The sequence below is a fragment of the Diabrotica undecimpunctata genome, chromosome 1 (assembly GCF_040954645.1).
Source record: "Diabrotica undecimpunctata isolate CICGRU chromosome 1, icDiaUnde3, whole genome shotgun sequence".
Taxonomy (NCBI): domain Eukaryota; kingdom Metazoa; phylum Arthropoda; class Insecta; order Coleoptera; family Chrysomelidae; genus Diabrotica; species Diabrotica undecimpunctata.
Genome location: NC_092803.1, coordinates 150,019,866 through 150,041,824, shown reverse-complemented (window position 1 = coordinate 150,041,824; position 21,959 = coordinate 150,019,866). Strand labels below are relative to the sequence as shown.

At 32.0% G+C, this 21,959-nt stretch overlaps 1 protein-coding gene across 2 annotated transcripts in view; it reads left to right on the top strand.

The window, feature by feature from the left end:
• Nucleotides 1-221: 221 nt before the first annotated feature.
• The window catches only part of dtn (transmembrane protein 132C dtn), a 165,263-nt gene continuing 143,525 nt past the window's right edge, over nucleotides 222-21,959 (top strand). For both annotated transcript variants that reach the window (XM_072520199.1, XM_072520198.1), the window contains exon 1: nucleotides 222-757. In XM_072520199.1, coding sequence (XP_072376300.1) covers nucleotides 709-757 — 49 coding nt within the window. In that variant the 5' untranslated portion in view covers nucleotides 222-708. The remainder of the gene's footprint in view (nucleotides 758-21,959) is intronic.

Sequence of the window (21,959 nt, the reverse complement as noted above, 5' to 3'; positions counted from 1 at the left end):
TGTAAATATGTTGTTATGAATACAAAATATGTTTATACATTTTAATTATATAGTGTAGTAAAGTCGTAAATCGAGTAATTTATGAATATAGATAATTTCAAGTTGATAAATTTTTATTGACCCAATCAAGACGCAATTCATTGAATATCTTTTAAATTGCATAACAAGGATCTGAATGGGAATTTACTCAATTAAAATTACTTTCATTTAAATAATCTAGTTCAATTGCAGATGTGACAAACGCACAGCTGTACACAGCTACTTTCGTCTTCGCAGGGATGATCCGGTCCTGTGCATATCGAATCTCACTGCTGTAGTGCCCTATAGGAAGATTTCGGAGAAAAATATTTAATGCGACCCTGAAAACAGGGGAGGGGCAGTCTGGAGGCGCAAGACAGTGGATTCCCGGTCAATAATCGTAGTGTAGTCATGTTATGAGCATTTTAAGCCAAGGAGTTGTACTTTACATAATGTCCGGTCTTCTGTTAATCCAATAAACGTGAGTGAAAATTTCAAGCTTACACAAATATAATTTGACAAAAGAAGACTCTTTAAAATCGTTTTAAAGAAAGTACTTTTTCTTGTTCGCAGTGAAGTGATGATGATCTGACATAATTTTAATGTACATTTTCCAAGTGTCCTCAATTATTACATTATTGAAGTTATTTTAAAGGATTTGGCATGGATACCTTTCAAACACCTTAAAGTATGAAAGACGTAGTACGTTTTTCAGCTTGGGTATTTTTATTTACAATTGGTAAGTTCAGTGACCTGTATTAATACTAATACCACACTGGTTTATTTTTGTTTATGTTCATTTGAATTTTTATTTGGTATACCCATACGTGTATTTGTCAATTAAAGTCTATTTAACCTCACTTTTGAGACAGGTGGATAAATATAGCTTGTCATATTGTCAACACATTTTATTGATGCAATTTATTGTCCTTTTAGCCTGTACGTATTTACTAAATAGATGTACAAGTGAACCATTTAAACGATCTATTAATACTAAGTTGTATTGTCATGATTTTAAGCCACCATTTTAATCAAATCATAAATGGGTCAACCCTCCCATCGGGGCAAATGAACTTGGGGTATTTAAAAAGTGCATAAAAGCAACCAGAATTTATTAAATATATACAACCGTATCAATGTCATAAAGAACATTAAAATGTTAATTTAAAAGAAGTTTACTTATTGGTTTAAAATTTTAATTTACACTGGTTTAAACATCAGTCATCAGCAGTGTTTGTAAACAATTTGAAATCAAATAGGTATGGACAAAATGTGGAATAGTAATTTACATCAGAGAATTTTTATATTTAATAGTTTGATATAAAAAACTTATTTACATATCAACAATTCCTGCTTTTTTATTAAAAATATGCTTAAAACATTAGATTATATTATACAAATTCTTAATGTTTCATTTATATAGAGTTCATTTTATTATAACTAACTAATTATTTAATTCTTTATTATATTGTTTTTCTGCTTGATTGTGCTAAATCTATGTTTAAATTTTTGGAAATATTTGCTTACTAACTATAATACTAATTATAAAGAATATGGCAGTTTAGATAATATGGGATATAAGAATCATTGCCAACTATATTTAAATCAATAATCATTCAGATTCACTACATACAAGAGAGATGTCCATAGTAACTTCATGTTTCAATATAATATACAAACTCAAAGTACTTTGTACTCAAAGCCAATAAATCAGGAGTTGCTGCATTATCTGTCATAGAGTCAATGGAAATGTATAAGTAATACCTAGGTATATAAGAGTGTATAATTAAGCATCTATATTCTTTGGTATAATGCTCTTAAGACAATGGTAATCAATGATCATCAATGATAAAACTTCAAAATATAAGTAATGAAGCAAATTACAAAGCCCAATGAAAATATAGTCTATTTTCATAATAAAGTCACTATCTGCAACCATTAATTGAAAAATATTTTAATCAATTCTACAACTAAGAGATAGATGATTTTAAATAAAAAGCAAACATGGAAATGTTCACTGATAACTTTAGACAAATTGTGAAAAACTAATAATGATGTAAATTCCTGCAATTAGTATGTCAAGGTGAGGTATTTGATAAGATGTGCAATTGTGAAATACCATGTTTTAGAATAGTCCCACAGACTACCAAATAGGACAAAGAATTAAATAAAACGATGAACAGTATATCTCTAATGTTACATTATTTGTAGCTCTAAAAAACAGGAGATTCTAGTGCTTGTGTTACAAAATTGGTACATTGTTCCTTAGTGATCTCTTCCCAAGTTAATTTCATCTATTTTTATGTGGTTGTGCAGTACTGATGAAGGCACATTCGTCACAAATATAATATATTACTTAATCAAGAAATATTTTTAGTCCTTGTTCTTTAAGTAATTATAATTTTTATAATACTTTAAATAATTACCAATAGTCTGAAATTGTGATGAAAAGCAAAGATTCTTCTACAGTTTCTAAGTGCATGTCTAAACTTGGAAAAAATCACTATAGCCTCTTGTAGCTTGAAAATGTTTTTCTCGAGATTAATACTACATTTATTGCACTTACATGTGAAATTTTCTTCTAGTTTTTAACATAGTATGGAATGTTATTGTTATCAAAATAGTGTACTTATAAATTCTTGATTAACTACTGTTTAATTAAAAAACTTTCTGGGAAAATATTAAGCATTTTTATAGAAATTGCAATTTTACGGAATGGAAAATTTCAATTTTTGATAAAATATCATTTTACATTAGAAGTTTTTCACTTAAATGTAAGTTTGTTTAAACTATGGTATACAGTCAGTCACTGGGATTTTGCCTTTTACTAGTTTACTGTTTAATAATTTTTCATATGTGTGTAACATGTTAATTAATGTTCATATTGGATTTATAGTAATCTGTCACCTAGGGCTTTAAATGCTTTTTGTAAGATACTATTTTATTTCACAGTACTATTTTTATTTTTAACATTATTAATTACTTTCTTAGATCTACTATAGTTATCCATTTTGTCAATTACACTAATCAGTAATTTTTATATTTATGTTTACTTAAATAAATTTATTTTATAATTAAGTATATTTAAGTATGATTATTAAATTTTTCACATATTGCTTTTATATTAGCCGCAACAGGTACATTGTAATCTTTATATTAAATTTCAATTTGTTATAAAATGATGCCAATGGTTCAGATTTAGCTGTAAGGGAAACATCATGAGACCACATTTGGAAAAGTGAGACCCTGTAGATATGTTAACCATACAGAGGAAGGAAGACAACTGTGCTTGGTGATTTTTCCTTAGAGTTAAATTTGAACTCATCTGCATAATTTTAACATTTTTAAATTTATTTTAAAGATTACAATGTGACCACACATAATAATGTGTGTAGCTAGTTTCTCTGATGATTATACAATAGTACCAAAAACGTTTTGAATTTTAAATCATCCATTTTGGATACTGTATATATGTCCTTAGACATATATACGACTATAATTTATTGTTAATTTGTTAGGAAAAGAAAAAATTTATTGCTGTAGCTGTTTCTGAGAAACAATGGTTATGCTAACTTTGTGGTAAAGCTAGCATAGCGATAGCTATATCTCGGCAAGGAAAAAGGGCTACAGTGCTCATCTTGGCGGCATATTTTATTGCTAATTAATTGCTGTTGATTTGTATATTGAACAAACCCCAAAATTTACGCCAAGAAAAAATGTATTGCTGTAACCGTTTCTGACAAACAATGATTATGCTAACTTTAGGGTAAATCTAGCATAGCCATAGCTATATTTCGGCAATGAAATGGGCCGCAGGGCCCATCCTGACGGCATATTTTGTTGCTAATCAATTGCTGTTGATTGGAACATCGACCATTCCCAAAAAACTACCCCATTGTCCCCTAGCGCAAAATTCACCCACAGGAAAATCGAGATATCAGAGAAAATCATTGAAAGCAGAAAAGTGATTTGCTAGGAATTTATTGCTGAAATTTTACGCCAAGAAACAATTTATTGCTGTCACCGTTTCCGAGAGACAATGTTTATGCTAACTTTATGGTAAAAGTATGTAGCCATAGCTATATCTCGGCAATTAAAAGGGCTACAGGGCTCATCTTCTCGGCATATTTAATTGCTAATTAATTGATCTTGATTGGTACATTGTGCGAACTTCAAAAACTATCCCATTATCCCCTAGCGAAAAACTTACTTTGAAAAAATTGAGATATCCTACAAAAACGTTGAAATCAGAAAAGTCAGCTGCTAGAAATTAATTGCTAATTTATTGGTAATATTTCACAAATTTTTGGTGAAAGACTTTCAGCAGCAACGTAACAAACTAAAGTTGTTGGATTTTGGTTACGAATGTCCAAAAATATTCCTTGACAACCGTGTATATTGAATAAATTCCAAAAATGCACAACAAGAATAAAAAATCAGTATCTACACTGTGAATAATTTTGAGAACCTCACACAAAATCATATAGTGCTTCTAAATTATTGCTTTCAAGCTGAAATATTTCGAACATTGTGTTAGCTGTACTAATTGATAACATTATTTGATGTTTGGAAAACCACCAGAAATAAAAATTTGGTACCGTTCGCGTCATAAAAAACTGGTACAACTCTTATTACCGAAAATCATGTTTTTCAAGTTGTGTAAGTTGATCTTGTCACATGTGTCATTCTAATTTCTAGGGCACTGTTGCCAGTTCAACGAAAATATTATATTAAATCAGCTAAAAGCAGGGCTGTGTTACAGACCGCCAGTTTTGAGTATTCTAAAAACTACATCATCGAGCATTCTCTATCAGTCAGTCACATAAAATGTGTTTAAACATGCATCCTAAAAAATTCTCATATTAATTTTGTAATTTTTCATTATCTCAATTAAGTACCCATACCTTGATTTGTGTTTTATTATAATTTATGAAAATATTTCAATTCAAATATAGTGATAGATAAAATCAATCTAGACATAACTTTAAATTATTATAATAAAACATTACAGTGAGGTATTGGATTGTAATTGTCACTTTATAATCTACGTAGGATAAAGTATAATGTTAGTTTTTGTTAATGTTATCGTTCATATAATAAATAATAAATTAATCTTGGTAGTTAACCTGTGACTAAACTTATTGATACAAAATACAGTTCGTGTTCGGTAGGTAATTGAAGTAAAAAATTAGGTACAGTAGATGCATTCCAATGTTCCCTGTGCCAATAATCTAGATTTAAAGATCCTTCAAATATTTTGGATATTAGCTGAACCCTATCTCTGCTTATTAAATTTATTAAATACGGTTTTTTGTTGTTAATGATAAAAATAATACCTATCTAATAATAACTTTTTTTAATTAGATTTAGTGCAATTCCGTTATCTGTGATGGCAACAGCGAATTAATTCACAAACCACTGTATCCAGTCTGAACCCAGGTTTACATTGGGAACAAAAAGTGTACCAGTTTTATATGACGGGAAGTGTACGAGCTTGTAATTGCCATAAAAATTGGAAAACAAAAGCATGTGAACAAAAAAACATTCGATTGTGTACCTTTATGCGGATGTAATTTAGACTGATTCAAGTATATACTCGTAGATATATATTTTAATACTGATTAATCAATATTTTTTATTAATATGTTTATATAATTAACAATAAATAAACTTGATACAATACAAGTAAATCTTTGCTTATCCATTAAATTCGCTTTAAAATGTGACATTTTCCACTTATATATTAAGGAGTAGTATTAAATATAGATTTTTGAAAGATTTTTAGTCAGTAAATAATTTAAAAATAATAAAAATATATAGAAAATGAAACAGTTTAATAGATAAGTTCAAGCGCCAGCTATAAATTTACCAGGTATGTATTTCGGTGTTTATAGTGCGAGATACACAACATAAATAATAGTGGTGGTAGTGGTACACGCTGAACGCGCAATGTTAACAATTTAAAAACAAGGATTTTGCAATAAACTAATTTTGAAATCAGAATCTTGTAAATGCGTAAGGTATAATTAGACCCAAACCCTGACATCCAAAGTAAAAGTTTTTCTCCAACACCAAATTGTTCTATATGATCCACATATAGTTTAGTAAAAAGTTACACTTTTCAGACGGTTATATACATGGCGCTCACCAGCAGATAAACTGGAAAAAGTGGTAAGAAACCAAATCGATTATATAATGATTAAAGAGAGATACCGTAACACCATCAAATCAGTTAAAAAATATCCAGAAGCAGATGTCACATCACACCATAACCCACTAATCGCTAATGTCACGCTTAAGCTTAAACGTATTAGAAAACCCCAAAGAACTCCAAAATTAGATGTTAGAAAACTGAAAGAAGCTGATAGAAAAAAACAAACTCCAACAGAAAATATACGAAAACTTTGATAAATTAGATACTAACACCTACGAGATCAACCAACAATGGGAAACATTAAAAAACTGCCTGCTCGTTTACAATTCACAAAAGTCACAACTACAAAATCATTAACAATGAAATCAGAAAAATGATAAGAGAGGCAAAACAAACTTACTATGGGGGAAAATGTATAGAGATTGAAGATCTTCAGAACAAATACTATCTATTCAACCGACATAAAGAGGTTAAAGAAATGGCAGGGCTGCCAAAAAGAAACCACAACACAACTCTTTTAGATAAAAATGACTGACGAAAAGCTAAAACGATGGAAAGAATATATGGAAGAGCTCTTCGACGACGAAAGAGGAAACCTACAAGACACATCTTTCAATGACAGAGAAACAAGTATAGAAATTACAAAGGAAGAAATATTGTATGCACTAAAGAACACCATAAACGAAAAAAGCCCGGGGTCAGATCAACTGCCTATTAATATCCTTAAAATAATAGAAAACGAGTACATGGATTACAAGCTCTTTAATGAAATTTATCAGTCGGGTGACATACCCAATGAATGGTTGACCTTAACATTTATTTGTCTCCCAAAAAAGAAAAATGGTAGAGAATGCACCGACCACCGCACCATAAGCCTGATGTCTCACACACTTAAAATTTTTTTGAAGATCATCCATAAGCGCATTTACCAAATACTAATATGGATATTGAAGAAACCCTTTTTTGGATTCAGTGGAGGCGTAGGTATTTATACCCGTGAAGCTCTCTTTGCATTTAACGTACTAATCCAGAGATGCTTTAATATGAACCAAGATATGTACGTCTGTTTCATAGATTACAACAAGGCTTTCGATAAAGTCCGCCACAAAGAGCTAGGACGTCCTCAAAGCAAAACAATTACAATATAATGACCTTTAAATTATAATAAATCTATATTATAAACAGCAGACACACATACGCATTAATGAACACACATCAGAAGAGTTCGAAATTAAAAGAGGAGTGTGACAGGGGTATGTATTGTCACCACTACTATTCAAAGCATACTCTGAAGAAATTATGAAAGGAGCTCTTGAGGGAGAAACGGCAGGAATAAAGGTCAATGGAACACCAATTAACAACATTAGATATACGGAAGATACTATTATAATATTCTAAGAAGAAGAATATAAAAACAACGGAATGGAAATAAACTTAGAGAAAACCGAATACCTAACAACAGAAAACAAGGATATGAGAAACCTAGAGATAGACGAGGGAAGACAAATAAATGGAACAGATAAATTCAAGTATTTAGGAACCATAATATCGAACCAGGGAACAACAGAAGAAGATATAAACAACAGACTGAGACAAACAAGAAACTGTATAAGACAACTAAACTCAGTGTTGTGGGATAAGAACATTACGATAAAGACAAAAAAGAGAATATATAATACCCTGACAAGAAGTATCCTGACATATGGGTCCGAAAACTGGACAATAAACAAGAGAAATAGAGGTAGAATAAGAGCAGTAGAAATGGAGTTCCTGAGGAGAAGCTGTAGACTTACAAAAAGAGACAGAATTGAAAACGCAGAGATTAAGCGGAGAATGGGAGTGCAATCAGACATAATCGACTATATAGAGGAGAAGAGACTATCCTGGTACGGCCACGTCAGAAGAGCGGACAGAGGACGCTGGATAAACAAAATCACAGAATGGAGCTCGATTGGAAGAAGAAAGAGAGGAAGACCCCGAAGGTCATTCAGAGATGAAATCGACGAGGCTATGGAGAAAAGAACCCTGCGAGATGGAGACTGGAATGACAGGGAAAATTGGAGAAAACGGTTGAGTGAAGGAAGACAGTGAAAACTGTGGAAATCCTTAGTAGTAGTAGTACTATTATAATAGCAGACAACCTCCAAGACCTCCAAAAGCTAATGAACAAAATAATTGAGTATTGAGAAGAATATGCAGTATGAAAGCCTGACAAAAACTTTAGAACAAATTGAAAACTACAATTATCTTGGCACAATAATTAATCACACAAACGATTACTCCAAAGAAATCAAAGTTCGAATAGAGAAAGCACAAACAAACTTCAATAAAATGAAAAAGGTACTTTGTGCAAGAGAACTGAAATTAGACTTGAGAGTTAGGCTGGCAAGGTGTTTCTCGACTCTGCTTTGCGGGATAGAAGCATGGACACTTAACGCGTCGACTACAAAAAAGTTGGAAGCATTTGAACTGTGGGAGTATAGAAGAATCCTGAAGATATCATGGATCGAGCATTTAACAAACAACGAAGTCATACGAAGAGTCAACAAAAGAATGGAAATATTGGAAACCATCAAGACACGAAAGCTGCAATACCTGGGGCATGTCATGCGTAAGGAAAGATACAACATACTTCAATTAATTATACAAGGGAATATCCAGGGCAAGAGAAGTGTAGGAAGGAGAAGAATCTCATGGTTGAGTAACTTGAGGGAATGGTACGGATGCACATCAATCGAACTATTCAGAGCGGCAGCATCTAAGATCAGAATAGCCATTATGATTGCCAACCTCCGTCGCGGAGACGGCACGTAAAGAAGATATTCCTGTATTAATCGCTTTGTTACAATTATAGCAGATATTCGTAGTCCTATGCGATGCGTATCCAGAACATGATCTCCTTTCTTCAGTGCCTCACTCAGGTAGAGTTTGAAGAGTGTTGGAGATAGATTGCAGCCTTGCCGTAGACCCTTATTTACCCTAAAATTCTCGGAGAACTGGTTGTTAAGCTTCATTTTTGATCGAAGATTGTTGTAGAATCGTTGTATTGCTTCTTTCACAAGAGCTTTCCAGTACTTTCCATAGTCTACATAGCGGTATTGTATCATAAACTTTTGTTAAGTTCACAAATAATAGATGAATTAGTCTATCCCTATCTATTCTTTTTTCATTTAGTTGTGTTGTAGATGTGGTCGATGCAAGATCGTCCAGCTCGAAATCCTGCTTACTGTTCCAGCTCAAGTGGTTCATATTATTTTCTAATCTTTTTGACTAGGGTTTTCATAACTCTTCTGTATTGAGAGTGCTGGTAACTGAGATGCAGCGGTAGTTTTTGCAGTCTGCCTTATCTCCTTTTTATGGATCGGTATAATCCATCCTACTTTTCAGCTTTCAGGTATATTATTTGCGTTTAGTTATCTATTAAAAAGTTCTGTCAGCATAGTAATAAGCGTTGATGTTGCATTTTTCAAAAGTTCAGCTGGGATTCCTTCTGCTCCATGTAATTGGTATCTTATGGGTGTATATTGTTGGAGATATTTAGGTCTGGACTCTTGTAGTTGTTTTGCGTAGTGACGTTTAAATACATTGATGGTTTGTATGTTTGTTGTATTTATACCCTCCCTCCTTGGTTTCGTATGAATTTCCAAACCTTTGAAGACTTGCTTACCTTAGACATGACTCCACTTCCTCTCATTTTCGTTCCCATGTTTGGTTTTTATGTCTTATAACCATTCTTTTAAAAATTCTTTGTAAATTAAAGCCTCTAAAATAAAAACTAAGGTATTTAACAGAACTCCCCAAGAATAAATTAAAACAAACATAAATGTAGACTGAAAAGACACTTCAAAGAAATTAGAATCTGCATTGAAATAACAGGATCTGGTTTTATCACATGCTTAAAATACTTTATTACTTAAAACTGTCCATGTTAATAGGATTGAAAGTATTAAAATGTTTTAAATGTTGTGCGCATGCGAAATATGGACACTGAAGCAAGATGACATCAGCAGACTAAACACACTTGAGGTGTGAATAGACATACGGATACTGGAAATACAGTATTGTGCGAATTAATGTGAACAAACAGAATTTATTTGTAAATATGATTTATTTAGGCCAAAGGTAAATTTAGGTACACTTGCATACGATTTTTTCATTAATTAGTATTTAATATGTCCCCCTTTTACTTTTATGACTTCCTGGAGTCTTCTAGGCATGAAATCCACAAGTTTTTTGCAACTCTTTGTGATTGCTTCATCTCTAAACCACACCTTAATTGCTTCTTCCACCATTTTTGTTTTTGTCGTACAGTAAAATTTTTGCAGTTTAGCCTTACATATTGCCCACAAATTTTCAATAGGATTAAGGTCAGGTGAATTTTCAGGCCAATCAAGAAGGGTAATATTATTATTCTTCATTATTAATAATAAGTTCTTCCGTGATTGGTGTGGATGCGTGTGATAAACTTATTTACCACGAAAACAAAAATAAAATTGAATAAAACGTAGGAAAAAATGTTAATAATATTTATTATCGTAAGGCGTAATTAATTTTCGAAGAGATTGTATGTATCGCGACCCGATCCAAATTGTGACTCAATGATTACTGAAATTGAAATTAAAACTAAAACAACACAGAACACGCGTTCTTTGTTTTTAAAGGCGAAGCCATAAACTTTTATTATAGGGCTGATCGTTATATTAATTTCGTTTCCCATAAATGCAATGCACTCAAAATGTATAAGTAATAATTAAAGTGTCGAGCATATTTATAATATCTGTAGTAAATAAACATATTGAAAGAAAGTGTGGTTACACATTTTAAAGTTTCTCCACATTTTAAAGTTTAATTCGAGATTCCAACCCTGCGTTTAAAATATTGTTAGCTAAATAGAGTATTTAAACAACAAAGTTTCTTCACACAAAAAATAAACTGTGAGTACATTACCAATTTAATACAAATTCAATATTATTAAATATTATACATAACCCATAATTCAATACAACACATCAATTAATCCAGTCTCTGGTTTTTTGGCAACTTCCACAAGTCGAACTAATTAGCCGATACAAGACCGGCTCTAGAAAAATTTTATCAAATGAAGAAAACAAAAATTAAAAATGGATAATTCTGAAAATATTAGTATACCTACTACATCACCAACATCGACATACTCCAATGCAGTAAGCAACTTCAATTTTCCTTCAAAAGAACAAGCCATTATTCTGTCAGCTATCCAAGGTATTAAAATACATGAATACATAGTAGCCATAGGGTCTCTACTCACACCAAAAAATGTTATCTTTGCATCACGAATAGCTAACAACAGAGTTTGTATTTACTTGAACAATACTAGCATAGTAGATACCTTACTAAACAACCATAAAACAGTACTCATCCAAGGCAATGAGATAGAAATTCGAAGACTTATTACGCCAGCAAGGAGACTAGTAATATCAAACATCTGCCCCAGCATTCCGAACAGTATTTTAGAAGAAGAACTGAAACAACTAGAAATAACTGCAGTATCCAAATTAACGTTTTTAAAAGTTGGCATGCCCGAGTCTGAGTATAGTCATGTCTTAAGCTTTAGGCGGCAAATATTTGTCTCTCCGATAATCACCAAACCAATTCCAAATACAATCTTAATAACCTATGACAACACTCCTTACAGAATCTTCCTATCCCTAGATGGTTTAAATTGCTCTAGATGTAATACTACTGGCCACAAAGAAGAAAACTGCACATCAACATCAACTGGTACAGAAACACTTAAAGATCCTTATACCTCAGAACTCGAACTCATGGAAATAAATCAGAATAATTCAGCAACAAATATTTCAGATGATACAACTAACTGTTTCAACCCTATTTCTGCAGATATCCCAACGACAAATGATTCGCTTATAGTACACAGCATACCTTCAACTAAAGCTAACAGCAATAATAGTAAAACAACCAATCAAGCAAAAAGGCAAATTTCAACCTCTCCTGAAATCTCAGAAACTAAAAACCTAAACGAAACTTTCATAACTCCAAAAAAATCCGCACACAAAAAAAAGAAAAAGGCTTTAGATGTCGAAGCCACATTAAAACCAATTGAAAACATTTTAATGACAGCATCTCCTTCATATACGCTAAATTTCTCTGAATTATGCGACTTCGTGATAAACGCAATAGGATCAAAATTTCCTGAAGTCACAGCTAAAAACTATACAGAAGATTTTGACGGCTTATACACCTTATTAAAAATGGTTCACTCAAAATTAAATGATAGACGCTTGAAAAATAATATCACAAGAATTATAAAGAAAATAAATCCAACAAATGAATCTTCCCTCACTGAAGAAAGCGACTACGATTTATCTCAATAGTCCAATTATATTCATTCTTCAATGGAACTTGAATGGCTATTATAGCCACATTGAAAACATTAAAATGCTAATCAATGAACTGTCACCACTAATAATATGTCTTCAAGAAACTCGTCTTTCCAACAATCAAGCAAAACTAAAAAATTATATGCCCTATACAAAAAATCGAGCAGTACAGCAAATATCCAGTGGTGGAGTCGGAATTTTTGTACATTCAACCATCCAATCCCAAGAAATTCCGTTAAATACAAATCTGGAAGCAGTAGCAGTTTCGGTAATACATCATTTTAAAATCAACATATGCAACGTATATTTACCACATCCTGACGAAACTACTCTATTAGAACTTCAAAATGTAATTAAACAAATTCCATCTCCAAAATTAATTTTAGGTGACACAAACTGTCACAACATCGCATGGGGATCACAAAGAACAGATAAAAATGGACGAATATTATTAGAAGCAATTAATAACATAAAACTAGTTTTATTAAACACAGGAGCACCTACTAGATTCAATGCACATAATGGCACTTTTTCCTCCATAGACTTATCTATCAGTGATTCAACTTTAGCTCCATTTTTACAGTGGAATACATTGGACCACCTATACGACAGTGATCATTTTCCGATAATAATTACTCATGACAAAGATGAAAAAACCTGTACAACACCATATGAAACTTGGAAATTAAAGTCAGCCGATTGGGAAAAATACTCGAACTTAGTAAGCATACGTATACCAAATCTCGTTATATCAGATAATATAGACACTACTCTATCATCTTTCAATGGTATAATTTTAGACGCAGCCAGAGATTCTATAGGAAAAACCAAAAATATCACAAAAGCTCCTCTTCCTTGGTGGAACACTGAAATCGCATCCGCTTTAAAGCAAACAAAACATGCTTTTAATATATACAAAAAGTTTAACACACCTAATAACTTAAACAATTTTAGATCTTTAAGGGCCAGATCTAGATTTTTAATAAAACAAGCAAAAAAAGAGAGCTGGACCAATTACGTGTCGTCAATTGACTCGTCTACGCCCATAAGGGATATATGGCAAAAAATAAGGAAAATAAAAGGTTCAAAAACATTTAACCACATTGACACAATCACTACAAATGATCTAACAACTTCAGACAAACACGAAATCTCAGAAATTTTAGTAGAACACTATCAGTTGTATTCAAGCAATCAGCAGTACCACCCAAATTTCTTAGAACACAAAGAAAGAACAGAAGCATCAAAAATTAATATAGAAGATACTGCTGATCCACTAAACACTTCCATAACACTTGATGAATTAAATGAAAGTCTTAATAACCTCAAAAATACCTCACCTGGACCTGATGACATACCACCAGTTTTCATAGAAAAACTACCTATAAGCGCGAAGGTTACTTTAGTAGAGATCTACAACAAAATTTATTCGACCCATAAATTTCCATCTCTCTGGCGCGAAGCAATTATAATACCATTTTTAAAAGACAATAAACCAAAAAACTTATCTTCTTCGTATCGACCAATATCTCTTACCTGTAGCATCTGTAAAATAATGGAAAAAATTCTAAGCAAAAGATTAAAATGGTACTTAGAAAAGAAAAATCTCCTTACATCCATCCAAAGTGGGTATCGATCAGAACGGTCTACAATAGATAACATTATAGCATTAGAATCTGAAATACACGAAGCTTTTATACATAAACAAAAATTAATAGCAATTTTCTTTGACATCACAAAAGCATTTGACACCACGTGGACATATCACATCTTAAAAACAATGAAGAGTTGGAAAATAGATGGTAAATTCCTAGCCTTCGCCAAAAACTTCCTGGAGAACAGAAGTATAAAAGTTAAAACAAACGGTGTCATGTCAACTAAGAAATCACTGGAAAATGGTATCCCTCAAGGATCTGTATTAAGCCCCCTGCTATTCTTAATAGCAATCAACAACGTATCTAACCATTTTATGCTTCCAGTAAAAGCAAACCTTTACGCCGATGATCTTGTAATATATATGAGAAGTAAAAATCTAAAATCAGCTGCATCAATATTACAAAATACACTAAATAAATTAGAAGGGTGGTCTTTAGATATAGGCTTGAGATTTTCAACCGAAAAAACTAAAGTAATAATATTTGACAAAAGAAAAACACAACACCACTTAAATTTAAAACTTAACGGAAATACTCTTATAACAATCAACGAAATCAAATTTTTGGGAATGACATTCGACTCTCAACTAAAATGGACATCGCACATAAATGAACTAATTAAATCATGCCAACAGAGAATAAATCTTCTAAAAGTTCTTTCCAATCACAAATGGGGCGCAGACACAACTATTCTTCTGCGATTATATCAAGCTCTAATTAGAAGCAAACTAGATTATGGATGTATATGCTACGAAACTGCTACTAAAACTCAAATGAACAAACTGGATATCATCCAATCCACAGCATTACGCATAGTTTTCGGAGCTTTCAGAACCACGCCAATTAGCAGCCTTCAAGTCCTAGCAGGAGAACCGCCATTAACTCTCAGAAGACAATATTTTTCAATGTGTTGTGCTACTAAATATCTCAGTGCAAAGGAAAACCCGTTTATAACAAGCCTAATAAGGAGCAACCCTCCAAATCTGTACTCAAATTATTGCCCTAGAAACTTACCTTTCAATGAACGAATAAATCGATTTGAATTCGATATACATCAATTGAGAGCCACTTCTACAAACAGATGCCAGTCTCCTCCCTGGAAAGTTCAAATACCAAAAGTAGATTTTACCTTACTTAACTATCCCAAACATTCACACAATCCTTCTGAAATACAACAACAATTCCGGTCTACCATCTCCAGATACCCTGATTTCAAACTAATTTTTACTGATGCCTCTAAAAGCAGTAATGGTGTAGCTGCTGCAGCTATTTTTGAAGACAACACCTCTGTCACCCGTCTAGCCAAGGAGTGTAGCATATATACTGGAGAACTGCAGGCAATCTTCAACGCACTGAACCAATGTACCAGCATTGATACAAACTTTCTTATTATATCAGATTCTCTAAGTGCCTTAAATGGTGTCAAGCAGATGTATCCTACTCATGCCAATTTAGCATTAATAAAAGACATGCTATACAATGCCCAAACATGTGGTAAAAACATAACATTTTTATGGGTACCATCCCATGTTGGGATAAAGGGTAATGAAGCAGCTGATAAAGCAGCAACAGAAACTATCAATAACATGACAATTCCTATTATGCAAAACATACCAATTTCAGACCAAAAAACATTAATAAAAACTTACATGAACAAAATCTGGCAAGTAAAATGGAACCAAACAGAAGCAAAATTAAAAAGTATCAAACCAGATGTTACTTCTGCTTTACTACCGCTCCCAGCTAAAAGACATGACCAAGTAGTTATTAACAGACTGCGGCTAGGTCATACAAAATTTACACATGGATACATCATCTCCAGGGACCCTCAGCCGATTTGCCACATCTGTCAAATACCATTTTCAGTGCAACATATAATGATAGACTGTCCAGTGTACTCAACAGCAAGATCGACAGCAAAACTAAAACACAATTTGAAAGAAACTCTAAAAGAAGACATCAGCAATACAATAAATTTTATCAAAAATTGTAAACTGTATAACAAACTGTAACATAACATAAAATGTTTGTATTTTACAAAACTGTTATGTAAATTTTAATAATATACTAAATGTAACTTTTCTAAAATAAAGATATACCACCCGCTAATAACCCTAGGGGTTGATGCGGTACAAAAAAAAAAAAAAAAAAAAAAAAAAAAAAAAAACATATTGAAAAAAACACATTTTCATTTCTTATGTATATAAACCATTTGCGAAAATGTAAATTTTAATATGAGATTGTTTTATTTAATTTTCGAATACAAAAATTTAGTTCGTAATTAGCTTGTCGCTATAAAGTGTTTCATCATAACTAGACTTCGGCAAATATTCAAATAAAAATGTAGAAAATATGCGCATAAATATGCACGTGTTTACCCGAAAATATGCAAAATATTTTACAAAATATGCATACAAATAAATAAAAAAATCGTAAAATAGTAACAATTTTATTTAAAAAAAAAGTGTACATAACTAAATATTTCCTACTATTCATTAAGATTTACATTTATTTTAAGTAACTACATCATTTTTAAGTATGAATAAACTTATTTAGAATTATGGTAACAATAAATGACCAAGTGGTGTTCAAAATTTTCTAACAAAAACTTGTGGCTTCTGTCTGAGTACATATATTTATATATGGAAAAACTTCGTTCAACATCAACTGATGTAACGGGAGCATTTTTCAAACTAACCAAAACATTTGGTTCTAAATTAATTGTTTCCGAAATATTTCCAGCTAGAACACTGACTACTTCAGAAAGAATATGGTAACCTTTATTTTTTTCCATAGTAGCTTCAAATTTTTTTAAAATATCTTTTCCAATATTACCTCTAACGTTCCGACAACATGACGCAAATTCTTTTATTAATGCTGTACTTTCGAACAATGACAGTTTTGGTGATTCTAACTGAGTAATTGTTTTTTGAACAAAACTAAAATTTGATTTTATAAATGAAAGTTCTTGTTGAAGCAAGTTACTCTGAAAAGTTTGTTTAGAATCCAAAAGAGATTGGGAACTTGCATCTGTTAACGTATCAATTATGTTCTTTATTTTAACAAAATCATCTGCATAAAAATTAGCTGCTTCTAACCATGTTCCCCATCGCGTTAAAATAGGTTGTGGTGGAAGAGGAATGTTAGGTAGCTTTTCTTTATAAAGTTGAATGCTTATAGGAGATTTAAGAAATACTTTTTTGACACTGGATATCATGGTATTTACAAGAGGAAACTTTTTTCGTATTTCCTCTGCAACTCTGTTTAATCCATGCGCTACACAAGTAACATGTATTAAATCTGGGAAAAATATTTTTAAATTTTGTCCTGCTTTCACCATATAAGGAGCAGCATCCGATAAAATAAGCAGTAATTTATTAGAAGGAATAGTTGTCGGAAGAAAAAAAGTTGCTAATGTTTCTTGTATAAAACGCGAAATTGTTAAAGCATTTGTTTTCTCAAGTTGCTGGCATGAAATAAGATGAGATTTTGGTAAGGTATCTTCTTTAAGAACACCAATCAATAAATGAGCAATATACTTTCCTGAGGGATCAGTGGTTTCGTCTACAGATATGTAAAAATAATTATCTGCAATTTCTTCCTTAATATTAATTAACACCGACGAGTATAGCCCGTTCACATTATTTCTTCTTAGAGACCGATCACTTAGAACATTAAGTTTGCAATATTTTTTTAGAAACGAACTAAAATTTACATTTGCTAATTTTGAAAGCGGTATGTTTGCAGACACTAATGCGCGACACAAGTCTTCATTAAAAGTTTCTTGCTCATCTAATTTTTTTGAAGTAGATTGGAAACATTTAGCCATTGAAGTTTGATGTTTTCCTCCTATTTTTCCTTTTTTTGCAATGTGTGAAGCAGTTCTCACATATTGGTCTATCTGAAATTTCTTCTCACATGCTATCTATAAATAAAAATAAAAACCTTTATTTTAACCCAACCTTTAAAATATAAAAATATACAAGGTGTTTTTGGTTAATCAAATAACTGGTTTGGAAAAAAAAACACTCGCTAAGTGTTTTAAATGCAGTATTAATCCACAAATTAGTTTTTGTTACTAACCATTAGTACATCATATAACTTATTTTAAAATTCAACAAAAGTTTTTTTTTTTGTTAATTCAATTACAATAAAAATAATTATGTTTTAGAATAGCTGACTTCATAAAAAAAAGTAAAGGTGAAAAAATTTTCTAAATACAAACCATTGTATTGTACCATGGACAATTTTTTCTCACTAAAGGAAGCTATTTTTCATTTAAAAACAACCTACGAGTACTAAATTTCAAGTAAATACGTTTATTGGTTTTAAAGTTATTGTTGTTATTAACTAAAAGAATTTAATTTTTTTTAATTTTAACACCCTGTATCTCGAAAAGTAAATAAGTTTGACCCCTCATTAACTATATCGTTTTGTTCAATTTTTCGAGAGGTATCTACAGTCAAACGTTGTAAGTGTCATTTGGAAACACCCTGTATGTATGAAATATTAGATATTTAATAGAAAATATTAGATACTTACAATTTTGCCACAGACTGAATAGTAGATTTTTCCCATATCCATAGACAGCTCTTTATAAGGTTTAATCCAAGTTGAAGCACTGGTTGTTTTAGGCATTATAAAATCACAATCTTCCTTTTTGTTACGCACAACGAGTGTTGTGCGCTTTGAATATCAAAACAAAAATGATTTACAAATCTGAGCATCAAATTAGAAATGTTTAGGTACCTAATTCAATAAACTGGGAGATTTTGGAAAATCCCTAAATTAGGAACAAAACTATTAGCCGTTTACCTGCTGTTAAGATACAATAAATTGTAGATAGATTTGGGGATTAGATCATAAAATGCAAATGAGCGAACCCTTAGCGATTATCCAATAACTGAATGCCTCAGTGACCGAGACTTTCTAAGAATGTTGAGGGCTACTTAAATTGATCTTCTTTGAAATTGTAAATGTTTTGTACCTGTAGAGATTACGTACTTAGATCATTTCTTGATTAAAATGACTACAAAATTTTATACAAGAATTGAAATAAATTGGTATGTTTAAAAATTTTCAAATACAGTATAAAAATCTGAACTTTTATGCACTTTATGCAAACTTTTATACAAATATGCCAAAATATGAAATATTTGCATAAAATATGCACAATATGCAAAATATGCAATATGCATATTTGCCGAAGTCTAATCATAACCTTCGATAAATGGCACGGAGCTGAATCTTGTTAAACAATTGCAGTCCCTTCGGCCTTTACTTTGTCAAGCTCTATAGCTAAGCGTTGCCCTAGCATGGCTTTGTACTCTTCACTGTTCATCATATAATTCTTCAATCCTGCAATAGGAATAAGAGTGCCAGTTCCTGAGTATGAAAAACAGCCCCAGAACATTTTTTTGGTGGGATGTTTAACTGTTTGGTTAATATGGCTAGCTGAAAGTGACTCATTGGCTGCCTTTCGTACGAATTTTGATCGCTTGCCCTGCACTAGGAAGTGGGTCTCAACAGAAAATAACACTTTTCTCTAATCTTCTGCACTCCAATGAGCGTATTTTTTGCCTAATTTAGTCTTTTTTTCATCATAGGCGCTGTCAGAAGTTGTTTCTTCTGCGGTCTCACGGATCTTCTCCCTCCTTCTAAGAGACGTCTGCGTACCGTTAGGTCGTGAATTTTTATTTCAGGCTTTTTTAAATCTTGCTGGAGGTCATAACTTGTTTTTCTGAGATGAAGTTTGCTATCGCGCAAAAGAAAGGCTTCATCTCGAGGAGTAGTCTTCCGTTTTCTTCCACATTTTCCTTTCCGCTGCACTTCAACTGACCCTGTTTCCCTTTTTTGTTTAATTATTTGTTTACTGCACCCAAACTTACACAACACTCCTTTGCAATATCCCTCTGGGTCATTGGTGTATGCTCACTAAGTGTTATGATCCTTTCTCTTTTCCTAGGAGTGATATCCATATTAAAAAGTTAAACCTGATTGCACAGTTAAATCAATGAAAATAACACCAACTTGTACATAACCTGAGATACAACAAAATATAATAATGATATAAAACACAAAGCATGTGTTTTGAACAATATACTAATAAGGTTTTGAGTTTATGTTGTTTTTTTGACAAAACAGTTGACAGAATAGGCACAGCAGGTGTGCCAACTTATGAAAACTGAATTTCGATCTCTGTTCACATTAATTCGCACAATACTGGAAGTTGGATGAGCAGAACTACTGAAGAAGTATTATATCTTATGAGCACACCACCTATCATGAACACAACACCATTTAAATTTAAAAAATCGCACATTGGATATTCAATACACCATAAGGAATTTAAAAAATTCAAATAATAGAATGTTAGATCCAATTAAAAATGATTATACGTCTAGGAGACCAAGACAAGAAGCATTACGGAACAGAGGACGCCCACCAACCATATGCCGACCTGAAGGGTGTTAGCAGTATCTAGATGCAAGCCGCACAAGACAGGGACAGATGCAAAGAGCTGAGGGCTATATCCAGCAGTGGACGGATACAGGTTGATGATGATGATAGCACGAAAGAACAGTCATGACAGCGTAACATATGAGATTTTTACATTTATATTTTTCCGTTTCTCCTCTATGAGCATAATTAGGATCATATATAATTGCGCTAAAAATAATTAGTCACAGTTTTCACAATCATTTCAATCCCACCCGTGACCTTTTCGAATTATATATACAAATTGGGTAATCTGTAATAATTTATCACGAGAGTTGCATCCTAATCATTATAGTTTAAACAAGCTGAACTAATTGTAACAAATTGCATAATATAGATAACACTCGATTTGTAGAATGAAACAATGTCTGATAGATATTTAATGCAGGATTGTATCATGCAAAATTATTCAGAAGCACAGTTATCACACTGAATATTTTATATGTTTTTGGTAATAACCCAGAACTTTGGACTTTCAGTCTGGAAATACTTTTCCGGTTGTAAAAATTTTTATTAAGTATAAATTTGATATAATCTTTAAAAATATCATCTTTGGCAATTGGTGGTAAACGTTTTTTTTTTTTCAATTTAGACTTTGATGCAAGTATAATGATGCTTCTTCGATCTTGGAGACACCAGCCATCTTCTAGAGCTGAAAGTTGTGGAAAGTGTTATTGTACACTAGATTAACATGAATTTCTATTTTTTTCCCTGTTATTGCTTATGTATTGTGTGATTCCTTAATGATAAATTCTCTGTCTCAACTAGGTTGCTACTTAATGTTATGTTCTTATCGCTCATCTCTACTTTAAAATATTTTCTTGTGGCACTTTAAGTAATTACTATTTTAATGGGAATAAGCCACAATTGAAGGTTAAAATAAGTTTATATATAAGTTAAAATATAAGTTGAAATTTAAACATTAAAAATTTTTCATTTAAACATTAAACATTAAAAATTGGTAATTGTTGTGTTGTGTGTTTGTGGTTGCGTGATATGTAAACTGAGGTACCTCGGATTGTGAGGCATATTTCGGCTAGATGGAGTTTTTATTAGAAGTTGGCTATTTTTAAGTAAAAACTTCTTTAGCAATTTTGAACACTTTTTTGATGGGAAACAAATCATTAAATACGCGACAGAGTTTTGCGACCGTCATCAATACGTAAATTGTTCGCAAAGTGACACAGCTCGAGAACTGTTCTACGGATCGTGACATATAAGGTCGTGTCGAAAAGAGAAAAAGGTAGCTAGTAC